The following is a 23,192-nucleotide window of genomic DNA, read 5'->3' as shown; positions in this document are numbered from 1 at the left end:
CTCAACATTCCCCTCCATAGGATATATCCTATAACAGCACACGGCCTCAAGGACAATTCAGTGCAGATGGGCTGGGATCACCTTGCCTGGCAGCAGCTGCTGCCTCTTCCATGGGAACCAGGACAGGGACACCCCTTGGTTAGATAGCAAGTTTCCTTTTCTAGCCCCCAGCAAGAAAGTCCTCTTCTTGGGAGAAAACCACCCACATCCTAGACATTGCCCTATGGAGGAGGTAGACCATGCCCTTTATGTGAATACCTCCTTGTGCTGATTATAAAGATGGAGTCTGTGATCAGGTCATACAGAGATATTAATGATTAGATTAGATTAATCCTGACAAAGAGACTCTGAGAAGCAAGTAAGTGCCTGGAAACTCCAAGGGGACACCAGATCTTCATGAGAACAGGGATGGCACTGACAATAAGGCAGCAAAATTTTACCCACATTGTTTGATGGAGCAGGACCTCAATATAAAAATACATATGCACCACTAGAGGTACCGTATCAGGGAGGAGAAGGGGAAAAGGGAATGAGACATATCATCAAGACAGAAATGTTGTGAAGTTTATTGAACAAGTGTTTCAAGGATCTAAGGAAATGAGACAAATCGAAGGACAGTTGCGGGGGAAGATCAGCCCGTGGGAAGTCACGTGCAAGGGAGCTTGTCTTCCTGGGCTGGACTCCAGCACAGACTTAGCATTCAGCCATACTCATGAGGTTGAGAGTCCTATTGCTTTCCCTGGTGAGAAAATAGAAGAATTAGAAACAGAGCACCTTCAGTGCTGAAGTTCCTCACTTCACTGGCCCAAGTGTTGGATTCGTGCTGACTGGAGATAAAGAACCGTCTCAAAAGCCCAAACACTCCCTTTCATTATTATCATTAAAGGAAAAATGAAAGGTTTCACACATTTGATACAATCCAACTAGTTTGGTGAAGTACTTTCCACATGGCCTGGTCAGCTTGTGGGACAGATTATGTGCTGGTGAAAATGAGTAAAATATCTCTGACATTAACAAAAGAGGAGGCCATGCACACATCACAGAAATGGGCCCTTTGCATTTTCCCTTAAAATGCAAAAAAAAACCTGGTGTACCATGACTTGTGCAAGGATAGAAGTGTCCAGTATATGCCCATAAGCAGTTAGTCAAAAATGCCTTATGCAAAAAGCCCTGCATTTGTAGTAGGTACAGGAATTAATCATGAAAGGAAGGATTTTGCTCTTGTACATACAGGTAGGCATTGCAGAAAGCACATCTGTTGCTGTATGTTCTGCCATCAGAGCCACAGTGGGGAATATACTCCATGGTGCAGATAGGAGAGACTTCTTCTATGCCTTTGCAATACTCCTGCAAGTTGAAGATAGACATGAGTCTCTCTGCCTGAGAGCAACTCTTGTCCCCCCAGCATAAGGAATGACACCCCACTGAGAAATGAACCTGTCCGTAACACTGTAATAACCAGACCAACTCCTCCTAGTGGCAGATGTGATCTCATACAATTTCTGCTCACTGCCACATCTTTTCCTGCAGTTACAGAGCAATGGGATGGATGTTGGCTGGTTTATGACTCGTGTGAAATTCCCAAGGGATCTCCTCAGGTCTGTGTACTGTCACTCCCCCAGTTCGTAGCCCAGAGCAGAGGATGGTCCCCCATGACTGTAACAGACACTGGACCTCTCTCTTTGCTCCCATCCTTTCCCACTCACTTTTGTGATATCCTCTTCACAGCGTCCATTCTTTCTTTTGCCAATATTGGTCCGATGCTCCCTGGAAGAAGATGAACACTGTTGTTAGCCACCACTCTCCCCATTACAACCACAGTGCAAGAACATAACCTCAGTCTCATGTAGTGCCCAGGCATTTTCAGATGAATTAGCTCAGTATCACCTGCACAGCACTAGCAAGAGCGTGCCCTTATAGATCAGGCACTTGTCTTTCAGAACAATGTTCTCCCCAGTTGATGCATCCCCTTTGTAGGACTCTGGGGTCAGTGACAAACACCAACCACTGAAAAGGGGGTAGTCAGACAGGACTCATCCAGCACAGGGTTTCAGAGAGAGCCCCTGCATGTGAGTTGGCACTCAAAAACAGACCCAACCACCACCACTGGGAATCCCCCAGGGAGAAGGACGAGTGCTTACAGGTTGTGGGCACACAGAGTGCACTCGCTGGCGTAAGTGAAGCCATCGGTGCCACAGACGGGGTTGTAGATCATCGTGCAGGCCATCAGCTGTCTGCCGTCCTCCAGCGTGGAGCTTCGGTACCGGCTGCAGTTGAGCTGGGGAACAGACAGCAAAAGCTGGGGCACAGGCTCTGCTCTGTGCAAGAGCACCCGGACACAACCCCCCTGCTTATGCCTCTGCCTTTTAGGGTCTGCCGTAGGACAAATTATGGTTATATAGCAACTCATTCTTCACGAAAAACTAGCAATTTCCTTTCTTGGCCTTACGCTGGAGAAGACTGCATCAAGGCATGAAGGTAGACACTATTCATTCAGCTTCATATTTATCATGATGTCTCTATACCTCGCTGAACTTACCAGGATATTACAAAATGCAGCTCAAAAATAATGTGCAAACTAAAATGGCATGATTTATGCACTTCCTGTGAGAGAGCTGACTGTGACAAAGGAATTTTTCACAGCCTACAAGAATGGCGGGGAGATGTGCTGACAGGTCTCGTTGCAATGGGTCAGCTCTGAGTGTTGAAATCTGCCAGCAGGACTGACAGCAGTTGAGGCTGATTTACACTGGTTGAAGAACTGGCCTTGTGATTTAGCACTCCTGGTTTCTCCAGTGTGAGCTGTTCCTCCCTGATTTATGTATCTCACCCGGTCTGAGCACAAAGCATACTCAGGAAACAAAGGAATGACATTTCATAGTTTGTTTGTATAGAAATGAAATATCTGACTTGGGATGTTGACTCTTTCAAACGCAAGGTAATGAGATGGCTTTGTTCTTCTATTCCTCAGTGAGTGTAAATAGTTTAGAGCTGGACAAATACAGTTAATCTGATCTTTTACAAGGCTCATTGTTGGTACACATTTGATTACATTACATTTATAAAAAAAAGAAACACAACCACACAGAGAGGGGTTTGAATCTCCTAGTATATTAGGTAGGAGCATTCAAATCACAGGCAGGTTCCTAATCATTGCAGAACATCCTTTTGTAAAACTCAAGCATCCAGAAAGCACCAGACACCCTGGGTCCTCTGCGTCCCCTTCCCCTGTTGCCAGAACAGACTGCTGAGTTCCTGCAGCAGCTCTGACAGACTGCTGTGGGAAAGGGATTTCTCCTTGTAAAGCATTAAATCATTTATGCTACCTGTCTCATAGCTCATTCCTCACCTGTCCTTTCCTCTTTCTTTTCCTGACTGTGTGAGGAACTGCACAATGTTCCTGCTGCTGGGAGGGTGATATTCATCCCCAGAAGAAAGGACAACATGAGCCGTGACCCCCAGCAGAGGCTACACCACCAAAACCAACCAGCATTTATTCAAGTTGTGCCATCAGCACCAGCTTAAGCTCTTATTTTTCAGCAGGTTTCACTTACCTGGGGAGCTTCCTCTATGCATCTTCCATCATGCTTCTTGGCAACACTGGTTCCAAATTCACTGGAAGAGAAAGCAGAGTTTAAAATGCTTGTCAAGTACCTCTCTTGAGCTCTCAGTGAGTGACTTCCAGAACTCACATGTTGTGGGCACACAGTAGACAGTCATTGCTGTAGGTGACACCGTCTGTCCCACAGATCTCACGCAGGATGAAGGGACAGGCTGCGATGGCTTCGCCAGTTTTGGTGTTGCTCAGGTATGTGGTGCAGTCAACCTGGGGAGATAAAATAACAGTGGTGGGTCAGCTGCTGGGAGATGGACAAGTGCCTCATCTGCAGTCTGCCCACTCTGATCCTCCAGACTTTAAAGGTTTCTGCCATAGGAAAATCAGAGTTTTTTAAAGCTTATTCTTCCATTAGAAATGAATTAGATAATTATGGTTGCATTTGGTATTGTCTGCTAACAGAGGGAAGAAAGGAACAGCTGACCAAAAGGATGATTCTCCTAGACTAGTATGTATGCAAGTTTTAAAAGAAGCATTTAACCCAGAGGAATGTATTTAAAGTGTTTGACAGTAAGTCCAGTTTGACATAGTTAACTAAATCTAGGATTTTGTTTCAGCTTTTTCAAAACAGTAGCAAGAAGTTTTTCACCAGCTCCTGTTGCAAAATATTTATGATATATAAAATCTAACAGTTCAAACATTTAAGGATAAATAGACAAACATCTATTGGAAGTCAGTCTACACTAGCTAAGCATCACTGACACTTCACTGTCATTTTGCAGTTCCCCCAATACAGTGGCTCTTATTACCCATATTTCCCATGAGAGCAAATTAAAGCAAAGACAGCATTTTAACAGCATGACTTTACTATAGAAAATATATTGCAGTCCCTCAGGATGCATGAAGTTATTTTCGGTGCTTTAGAGCTGCTCTGCATAAGCAGAATAAATGCCTTGAGATATTATCAGCACATACTGTTACTGTGCAGGATAATAAAGCTATTTCTGTATGCATATCTGGGACCAGATTTTTCCTAGCTGACCAGAGCATGAGGATTTTTTTAACCTGCCTATCCGGTGAATGAATACATGGACATCCAACACAGCTTTCTGTCTTCCTCTCTTACTGTGCTAAAAAGGACTGCAGCGTTCTTGGGGTGCCTCTGATGATTTCTGTTCAGAGATCTGCAGTACTGGGACATTTTGTGTCTGAAGTCCTGGCCTGTTCCTGTTCTCTCTTGCCCTCACATACAGCACATTGGCAGCAGCTGCTGTGAGCAGCCAGAGAACCACAGCACCAGCATGAGCTCCATTCATCACCCCCCTCCAACCACCGGGAGCACGGCTGCCCTGAGCCCAGCCAGGCTCCTCCTGGAGGCTGGAGAGCAAGTAGGAGCTGGTGCTTATTTTACAGCTAGTCCACTTACAGGGCTGCTTTCATCCTTGCATCTTCCCTCATGTCTTTTCTTAACCTGAGTCCCATGTTCTCTGAAACAGAGAGATTAGTGTTAGCATGCTCACTGGCTAAGCCCTGTGACATCCAGGTGCTGCAGAAAGCAAACCAAACTCATACCCAATATGCAAGACAAAGGAGGCATCTCATTGTCTAATGAACCAGCTTTTCCTGGTCATTAGCAAGCATAATCCTAAGCAGTAACACACCTACCAGGTCTCCTCACTCATGCTCTGCAGCAGGCCCATCCACTCTCAACCCTGCCCGAATACCACAGCCACCATAGTGTGCTCAGATCCAGAGCTGGCTCTCCCACAGCTCCCCAGGGAGCACAAACAGAGCACCAGGGAAAAAAAATCAAGGTGACAAGAGCTCAGGATGTTGAAAGAGAAACAGAGACATATAGACATGTCGGTATCAAAAAAACAAAGCCATCTGGAGCACTAAACCATGGCTAGTAATTCCAAAAGAAAGTCCTGTGTACAGTACTTACACGTTATGGGCACAGATCTGACATTCGTTGTCGTAAGTAAACCCGTCTGTGCCGCAGACTGGGAGCAGGATCCTTGGACAACTTACATGGGCTTTGCCATCCGTAAAAATTCTTGATGGATACTCACTGCAATTGATCTACAAAAAGTAGGAGTGTCAAGACTGGAGAAGTACTTGTTCTCCAAGAAGAACCCCAATGTAACCTCCTGCCATGTCTTTTATGCTAGGATGCTGAGACAACACTAGTGCTACATTTCAATTCTCTCAAAACCAGGCTGAGTCAGTTCTGCATGAATCCTCTCATGCACAGAGGGAACTGCAGAGCACTGCAGAGATGGCAAATCACTAGGGTAAGCACCTCAGTCAATCCTAAATGCAAGATAGGCCAGAAAAGCAAAAAAGAGAAAAGCTGAGTCCCCTTTTCATTCTGCCATATAGATATAAATAAACCACTAAAGTAGTGAAGGAATTTGGACTTTGCTGACAATGTTTTTGAAGAGCATCCTCAAAAGAAGACATGAGCCCAAGCTGAATGATTTCCACACTTATATGTTGGCGTGTCCTAGACACCAGTTCTAAGGCTTCTTGGCTGATACACTCAGGTCAAAACTTCAGGTGTGTTCCATACACCAGATTATACCATGACTCCAAAGGCTGGTGTAGGTATGAATTTGTAATGTAAACTCTGTGTCTGACTCCCATGCAACCCATCTGCCAGGGCTGTGCAGGCGAGGAGGACAGGTGGGATTTGTAGGCATCCTCAACACAAGGGGCTGACAAGACTTAATAGACGTGGAGAAAGCCAGGCTTCAGGCCAGCTCACTTTGAGTAAATGTAGCCTCGGGGAACCTTCCAGTTGATACAGCAAAGAGGAGAAATATGCCTGATATTGAAAACTTACCTCGGAAGTCTCCTGTTTGCATTTTCCATTATGCTTTTTGCTAACATGGGTCCCGTGTTCTCTGGAAGAGGGAAACAATAAAGTTGAGGAACTAAATGTTTAATCTCTTGGTCTCAGTCACATGCAAAATGAAGCAAAACACTGCTTCACACTCTACAAGGGTGTATCAGAATAGCTACATTACTTTACTCATTAACTAGCTTATAACATCTTCTCATAACATGCAATTTAAAGCAATATTCTGAACTATTCATTCCCCTGCTCAGTCACTGCCCAGCTCACAGACTAATCCAAGGAGCTGCCATCTGACTCTTCAAGGTTTCCCCTCATGAGCATGAAGACTCTATGAGAATGAAACTCAAGGTAAATCCAAAACCAATCCAGTTTCTAATTGATTTGAAGAAACAGGCATAAGCAGAGATGTATAAGGATGCTTCTCAGGACTGCAAAGCATTGCTGGCTACTAAGGAGTTCTCTACGTATGGCACTTACCCATTGTGGGCACAGATCCCACATTCGTTATCATATGTAACGCCATCTGTGCCACAAACTGGATTCAGGATCCTCGGACAGGACACTAGCACTTTGCCATCTTTAACAGCTTTTGGGTACTTACGGCAGTCAGGCTGTCAAAATAAGAAGAATTAGCTCTGGTGGATCCCTTACTATGCGAGAAAAGTTGATGCAAAATACTTTCATTCTGTATCCCAGCCAACACTGTTTCTGCAACAGGACAAAGCCCACATCCACTGAAGCTAAAAGTTCAGTCAGAAATGAGCTTTCTGAATATTATCCTAGTTTTCTAGGAGTCAAAAAAAAATAAAAGAACTATCATCAAAAAAGCAGTCTTGAATTTAGTGGGAAACATTTTTCAACAGCTGGAAATATGACTAATACTGTTTTGGTTTGTGTTGGTTTTTTCCCCACTGCTGCAGCTCTGTGACTACTTATTACTTCACATTCCCTGTAGTTAAGCAGAGGGTTTGAAAGGATAGAGGAAAAAAATGGTCATCTATCACTTGAAGAATGTACTTTCTACACCCCAGATTTTTGGTGCTGAAATATAGAAGTTTCTCTTCCTGAGGCACCAAACTGTTGGCCCCATAAAATATATACAACAAACTATGTTCTAAAAATATATATGCTTAGTGCTCTCACTATGTGAAAGCAACCAGCATGGGAGCTTTGAATCCCTGTTGCAAAGGGTGGAAACACTTGTGATCTCCAGAAAGAAAACTAAAGAAAACTGCCAACCTGCACAGCATGTTGTCAAACAAAACCTTTGGCCTGGGCACACAAGCCAGCTTTGTATGTAGGGAAGTGAATTCTGCAGCACTGGCTCAGTGCAGCCTCTCATTTCATAGCCATCTCCTTTCTCCTTTGCTGGTGTGGTATGGTATGCATGGGGAGACCTGCTCTTTGGAGCGGGGAAGATGCAAAATCCACCCTCACTGTGCAGAAAGACTATGACCCTCCTAATACTTGTCATATGGTCCTCTTGCAGTTTCCTAGGAAGATCTGTGTGGTTCTCAGTACTCTGCCTATTAACAGCCCTAAAAGATCAATTTTTTACTTCTCTTGCACTTACAATGAGAATCTGTTTGCATGGTCCATCATGTATTTTGCTGATGTTGGTGTGATGTTCCCTGGAAGAAAGAGATGCTTTGGTTAGAATCCTTGAGAATTACTTTTCCCATTAGACTCCAGGAACTGGGACAAGAAGGCAAGCTCTCACCCATCTCATGGGACACTACAACTGCTTGACTTGTCTGAACATGCCACACAGAGGGTTAGCAGCAAATGCACAGTATTTCCATATCATATGGTAACCAGGCATTAGGAGTAATTATGTGTTACAAGTAACACTTTGATCTGCTCATGGCTCTGCTCTGGGGTGTCCTCTGGTTATTTTATGATTCCCCTCATGAGCACAGACAGAAAATGGGGAAGAAAACTCAGGAATTATAAGCAGACAGCCCAGAGAGCTTACAGAGATACCTACCTTAACAAAGACTAGTGTTTTGCAGAAGTGCTGCTGAGAGCCTTATATACCACTAATTATTGAAAAGGATGCCCTTTACACAGGACTTACGCATTATAGGCACAGATCCCACATTCATTGTCATAAGTGAAGCTGTCCGAGCCGCAGACTGGTTTCAGTATCCTTGGGCATGCTATCATGATTTGATCATCTTTTACAGTTCTTCTGTACCCACTGCAATCAACCTGTAAAAACAGCAGGAATAGAGGGAAAACAACAACAACAATATTTTTGATGTAAAGATATAACACTCCTGCAAAGTCTGCTTACTCTTGCTCAGCCTTTAGGGACAAATCCAGCATCAAACTAACCCTGCTATCAAAAGTGGAAGCCAGAGTCAGTTGTGTGGGAATTCTCTCCTGCTGAAAATAATGGCATAGCAAGAAAGACTGTGATTTGGATTTTGTGAGGTTCATCACAAGATCTTGTTGGAGCTATTAAGGTGGTGAGATCCAACCTTCAGCCAACACAACATTTTCATTTTGTTCCTGCTCACAGATGCTAGAATTCTGAATTAGAAAAGCAGAGAGGCATGGTACCAGACAGCCCATAAAAACCCTCTCAGCTTTGGTTATTGTCAGATTTCAATTCCCTTTGGGCTGTGCACATTCTGTTTTCCTGTTGTGTGGTGGTGGGATTGTCCCCTTTCGCAGCCAGCTGAAGTCTTCCGAAGGCACCTTCTTACCGGAATAGTTTTCGGCTCGCATTCTCCATCATGTGCCTTCTCCACACTGGCCCTCTGTTCCCTGGAAGAAAGGAGGCCTGTATCAGGGCTGGCAGAGAGCAGCATCACCTCAAGGCTGGCGGTGTTGGTACCCAGCTGCTAACTCACGTGCTCCTCTGCCCAGCCCATCTTTGGGGGACGGAGCTGCCACCCTTACCTCGAGTCCCATGCCCTGCAGCTTGTTTCCAGCACCACTCACCTGTTGTAGAGGCAGATCCCACACTCATTGCTGTACGTGTTGCCGTCCGTGCCGCAGACGGGCTCCAGGTTCCTCGGGCAACCTACCAAGCCTGACCCACCCTTGCTGATGCCGCCCAGATACTTGCTGCAATCAACCTGAGAAAGCAGCACAGAATCAGGCCCAACATGGTCTCCCGCATGGAAAGAAACCCTCATGCAGCCTCCCACCACCGCGGCCACAGCACCTGCCACTCCTGCCAGGAGGTAAATTGGAGGTTAAATTAGAGGTATTGTTTTGAATCTGCTCAGGCAGTCAGGGGCGAATCTTCTCTGCAAAAGTTTCTCATTATGCTTTTGTGCTGGGGTCTGGGGGAGGCAGGGCGCAGAGGAGGGGTTGCAGTGGGGACATGGTGCCTAATGAATGCAGCTGGTAATTGGGAGCCTGGCTGCACACCAGAGCCCCTCAGCTCAACATCTGATCATTTCCAACTGTGCTGCTGTCTCTGGTGAGCTACAGGAGCTCGTAACAGCGTGGGAAGAACCTGCAGATAAATCCATCACACAGACCCTGCTGTTTTCCTCTGTGTTATATAGATATAGAAAGCCTATGCAAAGAACAAACGGTTCTTTGGGTCTTACTGCACAGAAAAAAATTATCAGAATCAGTGTCTTTGATTCTTTCTAGCATTTCAACCTATGATAATATTTGTCATGGTGAGGTAACCTACTGCTTTTGGCTTGGAGCAAGTCAATTATGGCTAAGAATTAATATAATATGATTGTATAATTACTTTTTGTTTTCTTCATTTGATGAACTAAAAATATCATTAAAAATGGCTCATCTTTTACTTTCTCATGAAATTCGCAATATCATTCAATCATGCATTGGCAAATATTATTTGAACAGCCAGGCTTTCATTACATTTAATCCACTTGCTCACCAGGTAATTACATACTGTTTTTACTTTACCAGAAATCTGGAAGAGAACAGAATAAATAGATCCGTAGCTCACCTCAATGCCAAATGCAACACCTGAAAGAACAAAATGGAGACAGAAAAGAAAAAAAAATAAATTATTGATAAGCATCAATCATATGTAAATCTTTTAATGAAATTGTTAAATTCGGTTACTGTTGTTGACTAGTTTACTGGGTTTAGGAAAATATGGAGTTTTACATTATGCCAGTAAACGGTCATAGGGTGCATTAAAAGTTACAAAATAAAGTTTCATTGCACTTTTAAGGGGAAATAAAACAGAGGAGAGCACATATCTTAATCCATCCCTAGGATGCCACAAGTGCTTTCAATCTGGTATTCTTGGATCTTAATCTTTTCTCAGAGAATTTGTATCTGACTTTCAGAAGTTTGGACACGTGTTTAAGATGGCTGTTGACCACTGGCACTGTCCGTCTCCAAACACATCCTTCCTAGTTACCGGGAACAGCACAGTAAACTTAGAGAGCAATCCTAGAAGTTAAATTTTTGCATTTATATTGCTCATGTGGATACAGACGCCATTTCTGACAGTTCTGCTTTGCCTTTACAGACAGCACTTCCACGTGCCAGCTCTCTCCCTGCACTAGCGCTGCTCTTGCAGCAATTTGCTTCTAGAAACCAACACGATGAAAGCAGTGACCTGTATGAGGTTTGCTGAAATCTCAGTCTTGAAGCCTAATTTTTTTGCTACACCTTCTCAGGAAGAATATTTCTTCAGGGAACATGGCCCTCCTCCACATTACAAGACCCAAATGCTTTTACTGAAATGAAAACTCAACTCTGATTCACAGCCAGATCAATCTCCGCAATATCCCGGGAAACACTCACCTAAGCAGCAGCAAAGGGCCAGAGCTGCCTTCACCAAAACCCCTGTGATCTTCATGGCAGACAGAGGAACAGCCGCCGTGCAGCCTGCGAACTCTCTATGCGTGAGAGGAAGAGTGCAGGGAGGAGCAGGAATATATAGCACACCAGGGGATCAAGTGGTCCCACCTCGTTAAATAATGATTCCAGTCTGTCATCACCATTCAAAGCCAAAAACGTGTTTACACAGCTCTGTATTTCTAGCTAATGATTGACACAGGCACGGATGCCAAGAAGGGGACTTTTGTGTGGCAGGTGGGGACGGTGAGCCCTCTGCTCCTGGATGGACCTGCCCCAGCCCTGGGCTGCCCCCCGCCTGGCCGTGGCACGTCAGGCTCACATCTCACCCACAACTGCCTAAACGTAATTAGATCATTCTCCTCCTCTATAGTTTTCAACTGAGCTGCCAGTCAATAACAGAAACCCTCGTTATTTAACCTCAAAGCATGATTTTGTACTCTTCACCACTGTATTTCATCCCAGTTTGAGCCCAGGCAATTTCAGCCCAGAAGGTCACCCCGCGCTCTGCGGGAGAAATCCTGCTCTTCTCCCGTTTTAAAAAAACTCAGCAGTGCTTTGCTCCATATGCCAATTTTTTCTGTACGACAGCAAGGAGCAAAAATATTAAGTTTGTCCTAAAACTCCATCTTTTTGGCTGCTCATTGATAACTCCCTCTACTCATTCGCTACCACCTCCTCCATGGCCGGTTCCTGACCCAGCTCACAAAGCCCAAGTGACACCATCCCACTGGGCGGCAGGCCAAATGCTTTTGATGTTTGCATAGACTAGATGTACTGTATTTCCTTTATCTAGGAAGTCAGCCAACTTTGTAAAGATTGATATTAGCCCACACATGGTTTCCTTCATGAGAATTCATTGTGTATGTTATCTCTTTACACTTTACATCTTTAGCTTTCTTCAAATGTCTCCTGAAGGTTTGCCCACTATGTAGGTAAAACAACTTGGATTGGTCCTAAATGCTTTCTTGTCCTTTATTCAAGGACATTTTTGGCAACTCTTTGGATTGGTTTCAATCCCAGTCTTAATTAGGGTCCTAAATTCTCCAAGTTTCTCACTAGATTTTAATCTTTCAAATTCTGTACTTGGTAATCAAAACCCTTACTTGCAGATCTATTTATGACATAATTTAAACAGAGTGAGCTTGTGTTGAATCATCCTAGTTTGATTTTCTGAGAGAAGGACATCTCTAACATCTTTCTCACTTGAAAAGCAAATCCACAATAATGCAATTTTTAGGATTACCTAATGGAAAATCCTATTTGCTTTCATATCCAGGAGCTCTGCTAATGTTAGTAGTTTGCAGCATATGTCTGCAAAGCCAAAGTCTCCCCAAATGCCACCATTTCCAACTACATTAATCTCTACTGACATTAGAGAGATCTCTATTCATATATCTTGTTTTCATTCCTTCCCCCTGATATTCAGCCTTGATGTCCCTTATCTCAGTTCCACGAAGTGTCAAGGACTCCAGACCTTTGGACAAACTCAGGCCTCAATGACAAGGACCTCTGTTCATGCTGATTACAATATCCATCTCTCAGAGCTTATTCCAGCCAAGACCATCATCAATTAATGCTTCCTGGCAGAGGAAAAATGTGTCTTGACAACTTAATTGCCAGACTCTGTAAAAGCTGTCATGGTCAAGCAAATTCCTGCCAATGTCCACAGAGATGACACCTGAACCTTATTGGAAAGGAGATACTATTTGCAAATCAAATCTGCGGTTTAAAATAGATTGACTCAGCATGTTCTGTCAAGATCACAGCACTTCCTTTCCAGCTAAGTTATTAAATTTATAGAATAGTTTGCAATAGGAAGCAGATTAAAGGGACAGAGCAGCAAACACCTGTCAAGGATCTAGAGAAGGAACTGGGATCTAGAAGACGCCACCACAGCTATAGCACATCTGCCGTCCCCTGCGTCAGCCAAGGCACGTAGTGCTCAGCTTTGGGCTCCTGCCCTGTGCACAAGGAAGATCCATGCTGCGACCCTGCAAGCGAGCCACCTGCTTTGCAGAGATCGAACCAGCAAAGCGTTTTCCACCAGCCATTTGTCCACCAGGACAAAGCCTTTCAGGATCAGAGCAGAAGCTGCAACGCTTCCCACCCAGGCTGAGCAGGGAGACCTTTGGTGGTTCCTGCGTGTGTACACCCTTGTGTTTGTATAACCCCCACTTACCGTCATACTGCATTGACATCTATGTGTTTATTTTCCCTTCGCCAGCCATACCGGGAAAGGGAGGCTTTGCAAAGCCCATCCGGCTGAGCAGCCCCGGACTCAGGCACTCTGCTCTGTTCTTCTGTTGCCTCTCCAGGTTGCTTCCAGTCACAGCTGTGAATCATCTGTCATCATTTCTGCAGAACTTCACTGACATGGGCCAAGAAAGGAAGCCAGCCCTTTGAGGCCAGAAGGCAGTAAAGCCAATTCACCTGTTTTTCAGAAACATAACTTGTCTGTGCTTCCCTCCCACAGTCCAAGCTTGTAGTTGTTACTACACCTAATAATAAACTGCTTCTTTTGGGACCTTCTGCATCAAGGTGAATCACAAATTCTCATCCGGATTCGTAATTTTCAAGTAGTTGAATTTACATCTTACTATTTCCAGTGAACAATTTGAGTGGAGTTGCTCATACCTTCGTGCCAGGAAAAACATTTAAAGTTCTTATGTTGTAGTTCAGGTGGAAGGGCTGAGCAGCAGGAGGGATCCTACAGCAAATGGAGGAGAGAAGTCCCAGGGAAACAGCCTGGATAAGAGCTCCCTAGAGTAGGGAGGCCCCCATAGCAAAAAACAGATGTGCAAACAGATGCCAAAGACAAGCCCTAAAGAGAGGAAAGGGAGAGGCCCCTTCACCAGTCGCCAGGATAAAATCAGATGGGCCATGGAGCAGAAGTCATGATAATCAAGGTAAATGATGCTGAAACACCAAAGTAACCATACAAAGCAGTTGCTTGGTGAGATTGAGCATCACAGGGCTGTAGAGAGAGCCAGAAAAGAGAGCTCTGCAGCAGACCCAGAGGAGCTTCACTGCACAAATGGCATCAGGCTCTCCATGTCACAACTCATCCAGTTCTTGAAGAAGCAAATAGCCCTAACCTGCGGGATTTGGGGCACAGTCTACTGTGGCAGACCGTGAGAGTTCCCCTGGCCAGAGCACACCATGCTGCCATCCATGGGCTCTCCCTCCTTGGGGGGTGTGAGACCACCTGGGAGGTGGTGGGCAGAGCTACAAGGGTCCAAAAGGACAGACAGCAGAGGATTGAGAAACGCTACGGTGAGTTCAAGGTCTGCTGAGGCATCTGCCAGAGTCAACAGTTCTCGTTATACACCAAGAGCAGCATTTGCATGCCCTAAAGAATTGTATGAGGATCTGACACCTTTTATGGAAACAAAAAAAAAAGGCAAGAGACTCAAGGCCCCTGCAGAGAATAGTTTAGCCCAAAGCCCAATCTTGTTGAGAAGCCTGGAGACCAAAGCTGTCGATTCATAATGCCAGTTCTACAAAACCTCGGAAACTGCTGTGAACCACACGGGGCCTGTGAATCTCAGCAAGAGACGTCCTTAATAAAGGGCAATTTACAGCAAACTGAAGACTCCCCAGAGTGCTGGTACCTTTCCAGGTTTGTAGAGGGTTATTTTGGCCTCATTACTGTTTTAGAGGACACCGTAAAGGGTAACCAAAAGCAAACATAAAAGAAAGGGTAATAAATCCACAGTACTTCTTCAGCATTTGCCTCCTTCTCCCCAGGAACCTCATAGAAATAACGGGTGGCATCACGTGGAGTCCCACCGCACACAGCGCTGCTCAGGACGGACATCATTGCCAAGCCCTCGGAGCGACCTGCAAAAAGGGGTTGAAAGCAAGGAAAGAGTGACCGGGCAGGCAGCTGAGAGCAGGAGCCAGCACTGCAGCCTCTGGTAGGGTTATTAATGACAGCACAGGCGGTTTTAGCAGGTCACTGTCCTGCGCCTGCTTGGCAGACAAGTTTGGAATCTGATTAACAATCCTTTATCACCAGCTGTGACTTTTGTGGATGATAATTTCTGCTGGCAGCAGGAGAAATTCAGAAGGTGCTCAAACACTGACAGGAGAGGCTAATGGGGCACCGTCTTCATCAGTTCATTGCTTCTGGAGCACGTTTAATGCAGGTTTTATGGGTGATTATTTCAAAACCTAAATACTTGAAATCACTACAAATCATAATGGCTTTCAAGTGCACTGATTTTCATTTGCAATGTTTATTTTAAGCAACAAATAGTGCACTGTTTTTATGAAATCACGTAGATGTCCCTGCACATGGTTTTATCTGGAATCAGAGAGCAGACATAATCAGAGAACATTTTTACAGTCTGATATTCATCATTCTCAGGCTGCATAAATAACATTCGAGAATTTACTTGTTTCATCACAGCTCAAAGGCAGATACATTTTGCATCCCCCAAAACACCTAACCAAGACCAAACTGGTGACTTTAACCCTGCATGACTCTACTTAGTGAGGGGATTTCCCACATAGAAATAGGCAGTAATAATCTATTTCTAAATGGTGTTTGCTCATGTTAAAAAATCAGCATACAAAATACTAACAACTACTTCTATCAGAGTCTGCTGATAATAAAATTGGATTTTATTATTATCAGCAGAAATAAAATGTGAAGCATGCGTAAGCATTTTGAGAGTTTAAAAATCAATTTTCATTAATTGCAGTAGATAAAAATGGATTTGATAACATAATCAGGAAAACAAAAAAATCTAGGTCTTTGGTGGGAGTGAAATTAAATGGTATTAGGTAAAATCCTGCCAAAACCTGAAAGAAAGTCTCTCTAGCCTTACCTGCAACAGAAAGTGTTTACAGATCAGGCCACAGCTAAAACGGACTCAAACACTGCGTGTGTTCACCCAAGGTCTTCTAGAAATGTCCTGCAATAATGTTTATACAAATAAAAACCCTATTTGCTTTAAGTAACTGCTATAAAAGAAAGTACAGGAAGAACGTGCAACTTGCCAGCAGATTTCTGTTAGCCCACCAGTCTCCTGCTCTGCAAATTCCACCCCACTTTCTGATGTGTTGCCCCCAACTAGCCAGGGAGCTTTCAGCTCAAAGACCTGGCTTTGTCTTGAAAGAGTTAAAACTGCCTGTGCATCAGTTGCATCTCAAAACTATGATACTTCTCCTTGAATAGCTTACACCATTCAACACCATGGAATTTCTCACATCACCATCTTCCCCATAGCACCAGGACCCTGAAGGAAGGACCATGAAGAAGGTGGTTCCTGAGATGGGCATTGGCTGAGACCCTGTGCCCACAGGGCCTTGTTCAGGGAAGGAAGTTCAAGCCAAGGCAGAAGGGTGACCCAAAAGCACATGGTGATGGCCCATGGACCACCAAAGTGGCTGAGCTTTGTAGCTGGCCACCAGCACTGCCTCAAGGGTGCCATCAGTGCTTCTGTCCTCTGGGGGCAAGAAATGCTGCTGGCCAGAATCACCCCTCCTGATCCCATAGACCATCCTGGCTGTGTCCCCAGCTCCAGCTTTATGGGGGCAGGGCTCAGCACACCATCTAACATGACCAGTCAAGGTGTATCTGCTGCCCACAGCTGCTCAAACTGGTCTGGATTTCCCAGTGTCTTAGATGAGGTGGCTGGAAGAGGGACACTTAGTGTGACAGTTAAACTGCCAGCCCAATATGTGGAGTGCTTTAAAACCAATTTTCCCCTGTGGGTTTCCAGATATAAACTGATTAAATCTCAAAACAACCCTCTGAGGTAGGTAAGTATATTTTAATGTTCATTTTACAGGCAAGGGAAAAGGGCTGAAAGGGTGGTGAAGTGATTGACTCAAGACCACACAATGAGTCAGAGAGAACCTGATCCCTCCTCACAAAACCCCAGACCACGCTCTTTCTCCTCAGGTCCAACATCTTCACCAGGTATCTACAGCAGCTGCTGCACCCCAGGGGCCTCTGTGCTTATTGCCTAAGGGAGATGTGGTGCAAAACCAGAGTGGGGACACATGTGTCCCTCCCACAAGCCTTAGTGAAGAGAAGTGACGTGAGGCTGCAGAGTTATCTTTATTGTAGAAGCACGCTAAGACACAGCGAGGCAGCAGAGACTGCAAGGGCATGCGTGGGGCAGACCTGGGAAGACACCGCTGGGTCCCCACAGCCCTTCACCCTCCACCTGAGCAAGGACGGGCCCCGTTCACTGCAGAAGGGGATGAAGGCAGCCTCGGCAGTCCTGGAGACTCAGCAGCTCCTCCGATGCTCGACATCAACTTTTCCTTTACTTGCCCTAGGGAGACAGAAAGAGACAGGTTGTTACTATAGTCCCAGAAGGCAAAGGAACCAGAGAGGACCACAAGGAAACCTCAAAGCTGTGATGCTCCCATGCTCTATAGAGTCTCTGAGCCACCTCTGTCACTGCACAATGGGGGACAGCAGCACACTGTTCTGCCAGTGCCCTCCCTTCTCTGTAGGAAGAGCTCAGCTGAAAAAAACAGAGCCAGGGAGAAAATAAATGGGCAGAGCCCACCTCCACAGGCACTAGAAAAGTTTGCACATTCTCATGAGCTCAGCTCCATCATCCCCTGGCTGTGGTGAGAAGGAAAAAAAACTCACTGCAAAGCCCTTTGCCCCAGCTTGTTTGAAACACAACCTCCCAAGGACAGGCTAGCCGAGAGGGGCTAAAATCACTAACCCTCTCTCCGTACCTTTAGTCACAGCTGGCCCCTGCTGTTTGCTGCCAGTCTGAACTCCATTACTCCTGAAAAGAAAGAGCAAAAATAATAAGTCCATCCCCAAACATGACCACTGCTGTGTGACACTTGCAGAGCACTGGGTCAGTGTGACAGCACCTCCAGCCAGTTCAGCGGCCACATGAAACAACGGCAGCAGAGCCTGGCACCAGGGCAGGCAGGCTGGGTCCCTGCCAGCCTTGGAAAACAAGACTAATTTCTGTCTGAATTAGGTACTTTCCCCATGTACTACCTAGCTGGGAGAGGTCCTGTTCTTTTTTCCTCCTCCTGCCACCTTAAAAAGAAGGATGACAAAACAAAGAGCACTGCAAGAAAGGCAGGACTTTCCCATTGCAAACCTGGGAGTTATCCACTTGTTGAGAAACAGATTAAAAGAGTAGAAACTGGATATCCCCTTTCTCCCCTGACCTATTGACTAATGCGGGCAGACTGGTGACTATCATGCAAGTGATTTGTGGAGAAACCTTTGAACAAGTAAAGGAACTGCAAGATAGGAAGCATTAAAGGTGAAATGTACTGGAAAGATCCACAATTAATTCACCTATATGACTTGGCATTGCAGGACGGAGTGGCCAGCTAGCTTAAGAAAAAAAGGTATCAAAAAATACACCCAGGACTCAGACCTACATTCATCTGCAGTAAAGCAGCACGGGATCAAAGAAATTTGTTCATGGCACAGATGACCTGGGGAAGGTGCTGAGCTGGACACCAGCTGGCCCGAGGCCCTGGGGATGGGCTCTCTCTGCAGCAGGTTTTCCACCACAACAGTGTGCAGATACACCCTTTGGTGTCAGACCTCTTCCAAATCACTCTGCTCCCACCCCTTCCTGCAAGCACCCTGCCCTGATGGCAACCTGTGTACGAGGCAGGGAAGGTTACCAGAAACACATGGAAATCCAGCAGGAACTTTGCTGGCAGGAGTGGATGCGGACACTGAGCCACAAGGCATGAGGAAGCTTGGACACACACACTTTGTCAGGCTACTCAGCTCCTTCATGGATAATTTCAAGATACAACTCAAGAAACTATTACATTTCTGGGTAACAATTTCCTCTAAAGTTTAAAGAGAGGCCTTTGCATTTTCATTCTGCACATTGCAACCATCTAAAGCCATTTCTGATGCCAAAAATCACTGCTGGAGCCGGTTTCCTCCAGGTTTTAGTAGCATATTTTGAGTGCCTGGATATTCAGTGTAAAGAACAATTCATTATACAGCAAGTGACCATGAATTTCAGTGCTGAAAATAATATTGCTCTGTCCATTGTTCATAAGCTTCCAGAAATTTGTAGTCTGATTCTCCAGGTGACATAATATACATAAGTATATTATAAGTCATCATGTGTGGGGGTTTACATTTGTCTTGTTTTGCCCCAAGGAAAAAGATTATCACTTTCGCTTTTAATTGCATCCAACTCTCCTTGGAACTCTTAATATAGCTACAAGCTGTCTTTCAGTAAATGGTATATTCCTCTAATTGCAAGGGCTTGAGAGCTGTAACAGCTTGATAAAACACAAACCAGTAAGGAATTCCAGACCAGGCACAGTTTTATGGGAATCCTCTCCATTTTTCAGTCACCATGCTATACCAAACCTCAGCTTGTGTAGTGCCTCTTCTCCTTATGCCCCCAGAATACACAAGCCAACAGTGGCTCCATCACACTAAAGGTAAAGACACAAAATCCTCCAGTATTATCACAGGCAAAACTATTTCTCTCCGCACTACAATTTCTTCAACTTGAAAAAAGTTGAGAGCATTCAGCTGATTTACAGAAGAAGGGAAGAGGAACTGGGGTGTTTGCTTTTCAATGTTTTGGGCATCTGCTGGCATCCTGGCACTGAGCAGAAGACGGCACAGTACGATGCTATGACATGATGACCATTCCACAGAAAAGGTCTTCATTGCCTACAAACATGTTGATACCAAATTCCTATTCTCAAGCCAAAGCTCCTATCCAAAGTCTTACAGAACCTCTCTTCAGTTGGTTCAGTATTTTGATTCTCTATTCTCCTCGTGATGAATATTCAGAGCTCATTCCAAAACAGAGGACAATCTCTCCCTCAGTGCTACAGGGAACCTCTCACACTCAAGAGACACAAACTGGGAGACCATGGCTGCAAACCAAAGTGCTGGAGACTGCCGAGCTTCCACTGGTAGAAAGACCAAGAACAACTGAGAAGTATTTAACTTATATGCTACGTGGGATCACACGAGATGCTGAGGCCCAAGACCTTTCCCCAAAATTATGCCACTTAGCAAATAACATTTTCCAGCCATCTCTCTGGATATTATTTGGGAAATGAGCGCTTTATGGTTTACACAGTCTGGCCTCAGCAAAGTCTCAGTGGGAAAGCCAAATATTTTCCCAGACATGTCACTCTCCTTACTATACATTCACAGTAAAACATGGAGAGTATGCGCAGGTTATATATTAAATCCAGTCTGAAGTCTGGACCACAAGCACTTTTGGGGCTCTAATGATCCCACCACAGATGCAGGGGCCGGGTTGGCCTCCCAGCATGCACTCGGAGTGAGAAATGGGATGCTACGTGAACCCACAGGCACTTTGGGCAGTCATTTCTCCACCTGTCAGCAACATCCCACCACAGGGAAAAAATAAAATAAAATAAGATAGAGGGATCTGACACCCCTGTTCCTTCCCAGCCTGTGGTACAACCAAGCCATCCCACCCTGCAGGACTCCTTGGGCTGACCCTAAGGGTATCAGAGCATGTCTTTAACCCTTTAGCCCAGTTAACTTGTTCATTCAATTAACCCATTAGTTACCCTGCCTAGAGGTCACAGTGTTGTCCCCCATCTACTGCTGGGGAGCACAGCAGGGCAGCTGGTGACTGACTGTGACATTCTCAGTTGTCACTCTCCATTGTGGCTGCCTGGATCAGGCCTCACAAGCTGAGACGGTGCCAACAGGAAATTTTCACAAGGGGAAGGGAAAAGATCAACGTTTCCCCAGCCCAGCCGTGGCATGCCGCTTACCACTTCAGGGCCAGGCTTTCGGCATTCACCTCGATAGCTTACTGTGACGTAGTTTGATGCTCTCCTGCAAAGGGAGGACAAGACATTGCTTATTATTCACTTGCAATGCCACAGCTCTCTGCTGTTGGCATGACAGTCCTCTGTGGACTCCTTAACGCTTTGATGCTACTTCCAATGTGATGGCATTTATTACTCCCTGAACAGTCTTAGCATCGGGCAGAAAGGGAATAGGGGACTCTGGAAACTTGTGTATCTTAATTAGCTGTCATCAGATTAATCTCAGGCATTTTGATCTATGTTTGCTTAACAGCAAGGCACCAAGGACACACTTGATAGTGAGTCATGATATATCAAAACAAACACTGTGCTGCAAAAGACACTCGGGAATGGTGGATGGCCCTGTATTACTGAAATCTCTCCGCCTACTCACATGGCAGCTGAACACAAGTCACACTCATTTTTGTATGTTTTCCCATCAGTGCCACAGACTGGTTGTGAGGATTTGCTGCAGAAAATCCTTCCACCCTTTACCCCGTGCAGAATCCGATCACAGTCCAGCTGAAGAGAGAAAGAAATCACATTTGGTGCTGGTTCACTTGCAAGACCCTCCTTTACACAACTTAAAAGTGCTTACAAACCAAGCCTTGCCATGGGGCCCCTCTGTACTGCAGCAAGTCCAGGCTTGTACAGAGATGGTGTCTCTTGTTGGACCAGCCAGCCAAGCTTTTGGAGACAGAGGCCTCCCTGCACCAGTGCCCAGCACAGACCCACTCATTGATCCACATTGGTCCAAGCAGGTTTATTTCCCTCACTGGGAATCCACAAGAAGATGAAAACTTCTGCTGCCTGTCCCTAGTTGTTCTTATCTGGGCTTTGATGCTATTTCATCTCCAAGAATGAAGATGAAACCTGTTGTCCACAATTAAGGAAAAAAAAAAATAAATCTCTACAGCAGGTTCCTGCTGTCTGAGGGAACACAGCACAACTCTGACACCCACTGAATTAAGAGACACAAGCATATACAAGCAGCTATGACTAATTAAGTTGCCCTCTTGTTTCCTCTCAAGCATGACAATGGGAAGAGACACAACTTTGCTTACAAACCACACATAGTACAACCAGGACAAACTCACAGCACAAGGAGTAGCAGACCGTAAAAGTCTCTCACACTTAGGTCTCCATCCTACCATCATGCCAGGGTGGGTGTTTGCAGGGTCATAACAAATTTCAAGCAGCAGAGGTCAGAAATATTGCAGCCCTGGCACACAGCCCCTTCCTCAGCCTGGCCATCCACCTTGGCTCCAGGTGTTGAAGAAAGACCAAGACAAAGGAGTGACCAATGGGTTCCCATCCCCTTCTCCAGGTGCTACAAAACACATCACAACACCTGCCAGTGGTGCAGTGGGAGGAGAGCTGCAGCTGAGACTATGAGATCTCACCTCCTGTTCCACCTGGAGATGCACCCTTTAGCACAAACAGATGGTTTATCAACAGCACCATGGGGTGGGAAGCACCGCAGGGAAGGAAGGTTTCACAGTGGGTGGCACAGGGGGTTTGATAACATTGGGGTGCTGTGATAGCACCTGCTGGTTAAACATCACTTGCTAATTTCATTAATGTGCTGCTTCCTCTCTCATCTGGGTAATTACCGATGACGTGAAGGCAGACAATGCTGACCTTTGCAATTCACTGCCAGGTGTTTTCCTGTGCACCAGACATTGCTGCCTGCATCACTGCCCAAGGGCAGGCAGCCACCCACCAGCAGCCCCACATATCACAGGTCCCAGCAGCCACTGCCACCACTCCTTTGGCTCTGAGGAATTGGAGTTGCCAGTGACAAAACCCACGGGTGGCCCTGGAAAGAGCAGAGGAGCAGATCTGCTCTCTGAATCACCTCTCGTCAGTCAGGCTCATCAGCATCCACTCCTCCCCTAGTGCTACCAGGAAATACCACTAAGCTCTGAAGCAGACTGGAGTTATTATGCCTAATGCTTCCTCTGGAATGCACCAAAATTGCTGTACCTGAACCACCTACCAAGTTTTTTTTACTCAAATATGCCTTTTCCAAAAGCAGTCAGTGGCAAAGGCTTCAGAGAAAGAGTTAAGACAGTTTGTAGCAAGGTCCCTCCAATCCTGCAGAAACACATTGCCTATCCCTTCCAAAATACTGTTCAAATTACTGTATATAAATGCTGGAGAGATTAAAACATCAGAGCA

General features: G+C 45.4%; 2 protein-coding genes across 5 annotated transcripts in view; both read right to left on the bottom strand.

Moving 5' to 3' along the window:
- Positions 1 to 542: 542 nt before the first annotated feature.
- LOC102087449 (ovoinhibitor) lies at positions 543 to 11,308 on the bottom strand. Its single transcript, XM_013367379.3, has 16 exons — positions 11,172 to 11,308; positions 10,360 to 10,379; positions 9,366 to 9,502; positions 9,128 to 9,188; positions 8,494 to 8,627; positions 7,990 to 8,047; positions 6,894 to 7,027; positions 6,402 to 6,462; positions 5,502 to 5,638; positions 4,983 to 5,043; positions 3,693 to 3,826; positions 3,555 to 3,615; positions 2,142 to 2,278; positions 1,707 to 1,767; positions 1,232 to 1,347; positions 543 to 739 (listed from the first exon to the last, which is right to left on the bottom strand). Exons 1-16 carry the CDS (start codon positions 11,224 to 11,226, stop codon positions 694 to 696), a joined length of 1,413 nt encoding a protein of 470 aa, XP_013222833.3. The 5' UTR covers positions 11,227 to 11,308; the 3' UTR covers positions 543 to 693.
- Positions 11,309 to 17,279: 5,971 nt separating this feature from the next.
- LOC102087267 (serine protease inhibitor Kazal-type 5-like) overlaps positions 17,280 to 23,192 on the bottom strand; it is a 109,843-nt gene continuing 103,930 nt past the window's right edge. For 2 of the 4 annotated variants that reach the window (XM_065029659.1, XM_065029660.1), the window contains 4 exons: positions 21,406 to 21,533; positions 20,976 to 21,039; positions 17,937 to 17,989; positions 17,280 to 17,518 (listed from right to left, as the gene is read on the bottom strand). In XM_065029659.1, the coding sequence (XP_064885731.1) occupies positions 17,984 to 17,989; positions 20,976 to 21,039; positions 21,406 to 21,533 (198 nt within the window). In that variant the 3' untranslated portion in view covers positions 17,280 to 17,518; positions 17,937 to 17,983. The remainder of the gene's footprint in view (positions 17,519 to 17,936; positions 17,990 to 20,975; positions 21,040 to 21,405; positions 21,534 to 23,192) is intronic. The other 2 variants (XR_010466107.1, XM_065029661.1) reach the window with 2 other exon arrangements.

The sequence above is a fragment of the Columba livia genome, chromosome 14 (genome assembly GCF_036013475.1).
Source record: "Columba livia isolate bColLiv1 breed racing homer chromosome 14, bColLiv1.pat.W.v2, whole genome shotgun sequence".
Classification (NCBI taxonomy): domain Eukaryota; kingdom Metazoa; phylum Chordata; class Aves; order Columbiformes; family Columbidae; genus Columba; species Columba livia.
This window is presented reverse-complemented; position numbering and strand designations above follow the sequence as displayed.

Excerpts from the sequence above, each read along its gene's own strand:
- LOC102087449 (XM_013367379.3), bottom strand. The coding sequence starts at position 11,226 with ATGAAGATCACAGGGGTTTTGGTGAAGGCAGCTCTGGCCCTTTGCTGC. Across the intron at positions 9,503-10,359 it reads GTGTTGCATTTGGCATTGAG|GTTGATTGCAGCAAGTATCT; the intron begins GTGAGCTACGGA and ends CTGCTTTCTCAG. Across the intron at positions 8,048-8,493 it reads GGGATCTGTGCCTATAATGC|GGAACATCACACCAACATCA; the intron begins GTAAGTCCTGTG and ends TCTTTCTTCCAG.